General features: G+C 42.9%; 1 protein-coding gene across 2 annotated transcripts in view; it reads left to right on the forward strand.

Moving 5' to 3' along the window:
- Positions 1-6,797, forward strand: part of fbxl19 (F-box and leucine rich repeat protein 19) — a 35,242-nt gene extending 28,445 nt beyond the window's left edge. For both annotated transcript variants that reach the window (XM_079520293.1, XM_079520294.1), the window contains exon 11: positions 4,910-6,797. In XM_079520293.1, coding sequence (XP_079376419.1) covers positions 4,910-5,223 — 314 coding nt within the window. In that variant the 3' untranslated portion in view covers positions 5,224-6,797. The remainder of the gene's footprint in view (positions 1-4,909) is intronic.
- The last annotated feature ends 3,416 nt before the right edge of the window (positions 6,798-10,213 follow it).

Consider the following 10,213-nt stretch of genomic DNA (forward strand, 5'->3'; position numbering starts at 1 on the left):
AGTTGTCGCAACTCTCTCATCTAAACAGAAAGACGGAAAAACGGGGGAACATTTTTGAGCAAGACAAGCAGAGTAGACCCGATTGAATGGGAAACACACATCGTGTAACAAACGCCGACACTGTATGTTGGACCGGTTTCACCACACACATTAAAATGCCCCCCCAAAAAGTGCCAAAGCCAACTGCAGGACAACAGAAAATATTAGCAACCCTATTAAGATTTTCTAAACCTAAACCCAAGTCATCTTCTAATGATGATGATGTGTGCACAGTAGGGCTGGGTGCAATAACCGCAATATCGCCATACCGCCGGTATACAACGCATACCGCGGTATCGGGTTCGTTACCGCGGTAAAAAAAAAAAAAAAAAGTTAAAGTTTTTTTTTTTTTTTTTTTTAAAGTTTTTTTGTCCGTGCTGTTCTGGCGCCCTAGGTTCTAACCCTAACCCTAACCCTAGTTCTAACCCTAACCCTGGGTTCTAGGCCTAAGTGCATATGGTTGATATGAAATAAAGTGTATCATAATAAACAGTGAGGCTCAGTCAGTCTAATCATATGCCAGCAACACCAGAGGGAGTTCAACAAACCATGTGCAACCCAGATTCGGCACAAACAAGTATTGATTGATTGATTGAACTATTTATTAACAGTTTGCAGAATTACAGTAGCCTACATTTCAAGCACAACTCAATACAAAGACTGTTAACTGCGAGTGGACGACCCAATAAAGCATTACACTTGTTTACAAGAGGTTCCACCTAAATTCATTTCACTCCTATGCCACAAAAATGTGGAACGCCCTACCAACTGTCATTAAGACATGTAAATCCCTTGACTCCACCCACCCCCACCCACCCCTTTTCCCCCTCACTGTATATGTTTTTCCCCCTTTTTACCTCCTTTATGATGATTTCCTGTTTTTGGCTTTATAGAAGTGTATAGTGTACAAAATGTTATGATTAATTGAACAAGGTGGACCCTCTTGTAAACAAGTGTAATGCTTTATGGTGTCGTCCACTCACAGAGTAACAGTTAACAGTTTTTGTATTGAGTTGTGCAAATGTACTGTAAACTGTTAATACAAACTTAAATCAATCAATCAAGCAATAATGTTAACTCATGGCTTGGGGACTGGGGAGGCGCGCAGTTGCTGCGTGGTGTGGAGCGGCTGGAAGTTGAACCTTTCAATTCATCATATATTAAATCTATCAGTTAACTTGGAATTTGTTTAATATGTTTAAGATTTTAGGTTCCATGATGAGGGGACGTTTTTGAATGGTGAGGTGTTTGTTTCATGCGATGCGCTGCTGAGCGGGCATTTCATTGGAGTGAGAATGGTTGCCATTGCGATTCCAAGTGAAGTGTGCGGGATTCTTTTTTTCTCTACTTCTCAGTTCCAGTTATCCGACGCACCTGTCCATTGTAGGTGTGCAGAAGGACTTTTTCTTATAGTCAGTCAAAAGATAAAAACAGTTCTGTCCGTCCTGTCTGTACAGCTCTCTCTCTCTCTCTCTCTCTCCCTCCCTCCCCCTTTCTCTTCTCTCGCTGACAGGCATCAATACAAAGTTGAAACCGTTACAACGATGCACCCTTATCCATAGGCTACACGTTTAGCCTAATGTTTTTCTCTCTCTCTCCCCCTTTCTCTTCTCGTCTCTCGCTGACAGACATCAATACAACGTTGAAACCTGTTACTTACGATGCGCCCTTATCCATAGGCTACACGTTTAGCCTAATGTTTCTCTCTCTCTCTGACGGTCTGAGCAATGCACGATGCACCTGGCTGTTACAACAGCGCGAGGTATTAATATTCGCTCAAAACAAAGTCGGACAATGTTTTAAATTAGGCTACTCCAAACCAGACCCACCTATAAATGTCTGTTGTGACATCAATGGGATCGCAGGAAAAAGACGCTCAACACAACTTGTCTTGATCTGAAATGATGTGAAATCCGTTCGCTTTTTTATTTCTTTTTTTAACAGCGGGCTGCGGGAGATGTCTGACGCAGTTGATTTGATTGACACCCGAACACGTGTTGCGGCATTGAAATGCCAATCTTTCCTTAATAAAACTGTAGTCCATAATATCCGTTCCAAAACTCTGTTTGCCTGCACCCCCTGTTAACTCCTCCTGATAGCTAACGCCCCCTCCTCAACGCCCAGAATGGTTACTTGGCCCAAAAGGATTTATATATATTATAATCACACAAACAAAGTCCGGATCGTTTGCAGCGGGGGTTAATTGCCTCGCGCTGTGGATTTAATTTTGGTAAACTGGATAACAACAGAAACACGTGGAAAAGCTATATGAGTCGTCTTGTCTCTGTAACGGTGCCACTGTGTGTGTGTGAGCTGTGAGGGGGGGCCGCGCATGGAGGACGAATGACACTGGAACTGCACTAGACACACAGCTGCTCTATACATCTCCGTATACGGTGTTTTACCGGATTTTGCAGACCTGCTCTATACATCTCCATACACGCTGTTCCACCGGACTAAATAACACTATAAAACCGGAGGATTTTTTTTTCGCGCTGGGGGGGGGGGGGGGGGGGGTGCGGTAATTATCGCCATACCGGCGGTATGGGGGCCGACAATAACCGCGGTAATAAAAATCCCATACCGCCCCAGCCCTAGTGCACAGCCTACCTCCTCCATGACTGATTCTACTTAATCTCCAGGTTAGTTTTGTAGCATTCGTTTTTATTTTTTATGTATTGTGTAATGTGTAATGAAAACAACAAAAATTTATTAACAGTTAAAACTGGCAGAATTATTATAGATTTCATATAGCCAAAATAATATGAAATATGTAGAGCATTGTTTTTATTCTAATTTATTTTTCTAGCTTTAGTTATAATAATAATTTCTTCTCCGTTTTCTACATGAATATAACCACATTATAACCATATAAAATGAAATGGGAGTTAAATGCTGCAATTTGTAAAAATGGCAATATATTACTTCGTTGAAGTGGGACTCATAAAATGTCCCTGGGACTCATCTAAAAGACCATCCCTGCATCCCGGGACTCATTACATTGAAAACCTATTTACATCAGGATTGGGTTCCGGAACCAAAGGAACCGGATCCAACATTGAGGAACCGGAATTGGTTCCACCACATTTGTACACTCTCAGAGTTACAGATTTCTAATTGTCCATTTGGAACCCCCTATATAGGAATCATCAAAGAGAAATTTTAAGGAATTGGACCGTTAAGAGGGAATCGTTAACGAACCGGAATCATTAAAACATCCTAAGCATACATACATACACTGACACACAATTGTTACTAGAGAAATATACACATGGACACCCACTCCCACAAATGAATCCTCCTATAATTCAGGTAACCTTCATGGCAGGTATGAACACACTGTCTCTGTATGTTAAGAGAGCCTAATGGTGCGTTCACACACTAGCAGCAAGCGAAAGGCTACAAGCCGTTTTCAACCGAAGCCAGCGGCAACACGAAATCATTCTGATGCCCGACGCTAGTAGCTTTTCACACCTGTTACAAAAAGCTACACATGGGTTAAGCTGGCTTCAACTTTTCTATTATTAAGCCAGTTCAGTTATTTTTAACCCAATACTTTTCCCCCTTTATATTTTTCTCACTCGTCAGATGCACGCTTGATGATGGCAATGTGTGAGTGATGCAGCACTTAAAGGTGACTCGGCAGCAGTGCAGCTGGCAATGCTTGGTCGTTTTGTTGCTGCTAATGTGAACGCAGCATAAGGCCTGTCTCATGTTTCCCAGCACACCCGTGTTTGTGGGCCCGTGACCTCATCCGTGCCGTGCCTGCCTTGACTTGATCAACGAGGTCGTGACTCGTGTACATGGATCATAAAAACAAAACTAGGCAACCTGACGCACGGTGATGTCAACATGCTCTCAGTGATGGGCGATTAATCAGCAAACACATCGATGTCGGCCGATTCTAGTTGTTTTTTGATTAATTACTTAATCGGTCCGATTGTCTTTACAGATAAACAAACCCAAAGTAACAGCGTGAACAGATCTACAAGCTCACAAAATTAAATATAAGGTATTAAAGTTCAATCTGACTTGCCTAAGCCTGCAGTGCAGATGACCTGTTACATGTATTTTTCAGAATGGACAAAATTATTTAATTTTTTTAATACAGAATGAGATCATATCGACATTAATATTGTATGCATAGAAAATGTCTGATAACATGTCTTGTATGTTAAATTATGGGCAGCACAACACCTCTGGTAACGTGTTGATTTGGTCCATTTTGTTCATCTGAAACACATTTAAATGGATTTCACCATTACTTTTGCATAGCATTAATAGTTTGCTTTTCTTTGGAGGGGGGTTTTCTATTTCCACCACCACATCACACCTGCATAATTATCCGAGATTGACATGTGGATGTAAGGGTTTATGAAAGTGTTTCCAACCATGTGCTTCGACCATGAACCAGGCAGGCTTCACACGTGACAGGCACTAGACACATGCAGTTATAGATGCTATATATAGAGGGTATGCGCATGGCATGAATAAAGTGAGTGGCAAGTCGAGTGGCAAAGTGAGTTTAACGTCATTCAACGTTGTTTAATGAAATCAGATACTTTTCTGTTTAGATGTATGGGCTGTTAAGGCCAGAAAGTCGTTCCCGTACAACTTCCAGGCATGATGATCTATACCCACTATGTAGTTATATTAATGTTACACAAATCTGCAGGTAATGGAGCTGTGTGTGTGTGTGTGTGTGTGTGTGTGTGTGTGTGTGTGTGTGTGTGTGTGTGTGTGTGTGTGTGTGTGTGTGTGTGTGTGTGTGTGTGTGTGTGTGTGTGTGTGTGTGTGTGTGTGTGTGTGTGTGTGTGTGTGTGTGTGTGTGTGTGTGTGTGTGTGTGTGTGTGTGTGTGTGCGTCCCCAGGTTGTGTTAAAGTGACGGAGCAGAGTGTACCGTTGTTGCGTCGCTGCTCCTCTCTGCAAACGGTGGACCTCCGCTCCTGTTCCCTCCTCTCCTCCGAGAGTGGACAGCTCCTCTCGTTCCCCCCGAACCCTGCCTCCTCCTCCTCATCGTCGTCGTCCTCCTACTCCTCCTCCTCTGCCACGGCCTCCTCAGCCACGACCTCCTCCTCTTCGTCTGCTACCACGACAGTCGCTCCCTCCTCTTCCTCCTCCTCCTCCTCCTCCTCCTCCTCCTCATGTCCCCCAGAAGACAGAACACTGCTGAAGAACAGCTAAGGCGCCCTTTTATGATGTCATCAGACCCATCGATTCAACGGGCCCCTTCCGACCCCTGACCCCCCCCCCCCCCCCCTGGCCCCACGTCCCTATCTGCCTCTCATCCCAAGTTACACTACACCAGGGAGGGGAGGCAGGATTTGGGAGGGGGCAGCAAGCAATAGGACAGTCTGGGGGTAGAGAGAAAGTGTGAGCCCAATACAGAACTTACAACAATTACTTGGGGCTTTTGGGAAGGTATGTTTGCTTATTTACAAGAAAAGTGTTCAAAGGATGGCCACAGTGTCGGACAGAGAGCAGGAGGATGCGCTGGAACAGAGAAGTCTTGGAAATAGTTTAAAAAAAAAGAAACCTGAGCATGTACATATTTGTTCTCTGTACAATTTGGGTGTGTGTATATATCTGTAGTTTACTGTAAATTACCTTAACCTTTGAACCCTCCCTTCCCTTCCACCCAACCAATCACCACTTAAGGCCATCCATCTGCTAGCCAATAGCTGCAGTCCCAGGAAAGGGGAAACGCAGTATTTCTTTTATTTTTTTCCCCCCTTTTTTAACCCCTCAAAATTGTTTTGCTTGGTACCAGTTGTATTATCTAGGGGAAAGTGTTTTATGTTCTTGCAAATGTTTTGCTGGGAACAAGCTTACTGCCCAAGCTGAACCGATTACTTCACGTTCCGCCAAATTTGGCATTCTTGTTGGTTGGAACGGTGAATCCCCTTCTTTAGACACTCATGGTTGAAGATTTTTAACCGAACAGGGAAGGGGATCTCCTGTTTATATTTACGGGGGGGCTTCACTGTGGACGGAACGAAACGATATTTAGGTGGCTGCACCGACAATTTGTCCGTGGGGAGTTCCGTATTTACTGTTTTTTTTCTTCTGAAGGCGAGTCGAAGGGCTGCGTAACTCCCGTGGACACACGAAAAAATAGAGCACTTGCGTAAGAAAAAGATTCACGTGTGGGGCTTACGCACAACCTGCGCACCACAGCCGGTTCCCATTGATTATAGAGGCAGCATACCTTTGCACTGCCAATTCCGTCCCCAGTGTAGCCCGGCTCGGTGGTGTTTTGGCCCAGTCTTAATTGTGTTCAAACTCTTAGTTTGTTATCAGCTAATACTGGATAAGTATACACTGCGAGGTTAAAGTATTTAGTGAAAACTTTAAATTGTATTCCAGAGTGAGGTATCTCTTTAAAACGAAACCAACTTCTGCCTGGAGGTTTTGCAGGGAAGGCCTATAATCATACGCCTCTGAGCTGAAGTGATTTCCCCACGTCTTAGCTATGGTTGTGAACAGTGCACTATAAAATCCTGATTGTTAATTTAACAAATGTAACCAGTGTCAGAGTTTCGAATGGATAAATTAACATTGAAGATTTTACTGTGTACTTGAATACTGTCATGCTGTCACGATACAGGACAAAACATCAAAATGAATGTCCCAAGTAAGACAACTCTTCACTGTGTGTGTGTGTGTGTGTGTGTGTGTGTGTGTGTGTGTGTGTGTGTGTGTGTGTGTGTGTGTGTGTGTGTGTGTGTGTGTGTGTGTGTGTGTGTGTGTGTGTGTGTGTGTCCAGATTTAAACTAAGGCAACAAAGATTAAGTCTATATATACTTACAGAATCCTGCTTGTTGCTTCATACAAAAGCCAAAGAAATTGAGAAGAAATGTGAATGCTTGTTTGTGCTGTTAACCTGCCTCTGTCACTGAGACTGATCTAGCCATCAAGTTATAACTGGCTCATATCCGTATCACAACTTTTTGGTATTGTGACAGCTTTAGCTTTGACATACAAATGTCAGAAAAGTAGGAGATGGGCAGTATTTATAGGAGCAAGTTGGGTTAAATTATTGTGTAACATGACAGGATTCATGATGCAGAATTGTTCGATCTTCGCCATTGTAGCCACCTAGACAGAACTAGCTGTGCTCACACACTGCGCAGAACCTATGTTACTAGAAGTCATCCATTCAATTTCCTCAACCATCTTGGGCTCGTGTTGACCTGATCATGACGTTTCCTTGTTTTGTGAGTGTATAAGTTATCTGAAGCTGACATTGTGGGGTGATATCGCTAGCCAGTGACCTATCATGAGGTAGCTTTAATGTCTCATCTATTACCGCAACACCATTGGTGCTGCGCCTGGCAATCCGCTATCTAAAACTGTCTGTACATATGCAGAGTCAAAGGTTTAGCTCTTCAGAGGCTTGCAAACTGAACACTCCCCCTGCTTTAGCTATCTAGTTGCCCCAATGAGTAGCACATCCAGTGTAAACAACCCTGTTAGAAGCTGTTTCTGCCCTTCTCATCAGTGGATTGAGTCGGGGAGCTGGGAAGTGTGTGCGTTTGGTGAGGCGCGTCAGTGTTCAAAGTTTATGACGTTGGTAACAAATGGAGAGAAGCTGAGACTGTGCACACGACTGCTAAACCAACTCATGCTTCATCCCAATGCCGTGTCGCTTTTGCCAAGAAATGAATTATTTTCAAGTGAAAAGGTGAGGTGATTATTTTCACCGACAGTCTTGCGACAAATTATAAATTAGGTTTAAGCTTCTAGTCTGCAATACAATACGGTACAGATTGTACAGCCTGCAGGACACACAGTATCAGCTTACATGCAAACTGACAATTAATATGAAAGACAAGAAGCAAGGAAGTGTTCAGACTAAAAGAAAAAGATTCCAGCCCCACCCAGGCTCAATGTAAACACCTTACCCCCCGCCCCTCCCAACAACAAACACCAAACAAACTCCAGGAGATCCAACACTCCTCACACATGCCTCCTTCAACTCTTCTTTTTAGCCTTATTATGTGCCATCCATTATGCCATCGTTATCGCTTCATCGACTTCTATGTGCAGTAGCCTGAAAGTGGGCTGTCATCTTCTCGGTAACAATCGAGTTTCATGTAAGGGGAAGGCTGCAAAATGATGGGTGTCTGATGAGTCTGGATGAGTGGATAGATATAGGGAAAGCTGGAGATGAATTGGCTGACCTATACCGGATTTATCTGCCTCAGATGTGTCAAACTTTGAGCCGAAGAACCAGAACCATACGATGATGCAGGTTTGAATCCCTCCACATCTGGACATATGCTGCTTACTGTGTAAATACTGTACAACTGGGGGATCCAGTGGTTTCTCATCTTCTTGTCTTCCGCCGTCTCTGTGTTCTTAGTGAGGCTGGAACACTGACGCAGAACTAGACGTGGACTTTAGGAATGTATAAACTGTTTAAAGTCTGAAACATACATTAAGTTGCATATACAATGCAGCATGATTCCCATAAGCCAATGGGACGATGACCATCTTGGTACTGAGATGATTTAAGCAAACCTAGGCAGTCCCAAAATGGTAGGGTTCAATTGTACTGCTTGATATTCTCAGCTGGGTCATATGAAGAGTTCTATTCCAAAATGCTTTGTGGGCGGAGGGGGTGTGGATCATTACCTCTTCCTGTCTGTAAAGGTGTAATGTACACATTTTGCCAATCAAGGGCTTTTCCAACCGTCATCAATCATTGAGTGTGAATTTGACATACTTTTGAAACGGCCCATCTCATTTTGGAACAAAACATTTCATATAGCTCTGTTGGTCCAGCACAATGTTGCTTTATACAAATATATAACAATCTCTACATGGGTATTACCGCCTCGCACTATTAACCTGTAAAGCTCCAATGGGCACATAGCTAGCTACCTGGCTCCATCTGACTAAATGACTAGCTGCTATTGGGGGTTGTACACGTTAGCACTGACAGTATTGGTGAAGACAGCACTTTTCTCTATAGCATTAGGAGTGAATATTACTTCTGGTTGGTTTTTGGCCAAGGCATTCCCCTTTTGTGTCTGTTCCTGGTGTGCACACCTGTCTGTGTGTGAGTGTGACTGTGACTGTGTTCGCGCGCAAGTGTTAAAAATCATACCGACAGCTCTGGGTGTTAGAAACTGAGCCTCAATGTCTTCAACGTTCGCCTCAATCATGGATCCCTGACTCCTTTCACTCTTCTTTTCTTTCATTTGAATGTTCCCCACACAACATCAAAGCCCTCCACAGTCCTGTGGACTCTGAAGCCTAATTTATGCACCATGCATATGTCGTGCAATGGTATATAAATTAAGCTTTACACATCATTGTCTATTCGTCATTGTCTTTGGCTCTGAAAGAAGCCATTGCGATGTTTAATTTTCCATCCATGTGTAGGGATGTGATTTGTCATGTTTTCTCAGGTGTATAATTGTTTTTTCTTACCACAGCACTCTTGATTATTATTTTTTGTAATCATAATTGTAAGTTGTGCCATTTGTTATGGCAATGACATTAATTTCTGATGGAAACATTCCTGTGTTTACTGTTTTCCACACTGCCTCATTAATGGTTTCTTTTCCTGTGTGTATGGGGCAGGGGAGGGAGGCGTGCAACAACTCTCCATCCATTTATTGTTGATTCTGTATTCTCATGTGTACTTATCTCTCATTACCTCCTGTGTCTTTTTTTTTTTCTTTTTTTTTTTGTAAGAAATGCTCTGATCATGTTCTTGAACATTGCAAAGTTCCATGAATCTGTTGTCTGTCTTAGAGTTGGGCGGAAAGGTCAGGTTGACCTTATCCTGGGTTGTGTGGCTTGATTACTGTAAAACAATGATATGGAACAGTCTTAACTTTTCAAGTATATATTCAGAAAGTTGAGAATCAGTACTGACAACTGATTTCGGCATCGTTGCAACTTGTATTTGTTTACAAACTAGCCTTGGATTGTGTGTCGTGAATGAGATATCTGAGCATTAGTATCATTGTGTGAACAAGGCCACATAAAGTGTCATATGGTGAGGCAAGAAATAAAATATTTCAGAGTAGAGCGGGCAATACAAACAAAGCAGACCTATATAATGTCTCCAGTCACTTCTCAATGCTGCTTCTGACTGTTTACTTTCATTGTTTGAAGCCTAACTTATACATTGTATCACCGTGCCACTCGCCAAAAACTA

The sequence above is a fragment of the Electrona antarctica genome (genome assembly GCF_951216825.1).
Source record: "Electrona antarctica genome assembly, chromosome: 14".
Classification (NCBI taxonomy): domain Eukaryota; kingdom Metazoa; phylum Chordata; class Actinopteri; order Myctophiformes; family Myctophidae; genus Electrona; species Electrona antarctica.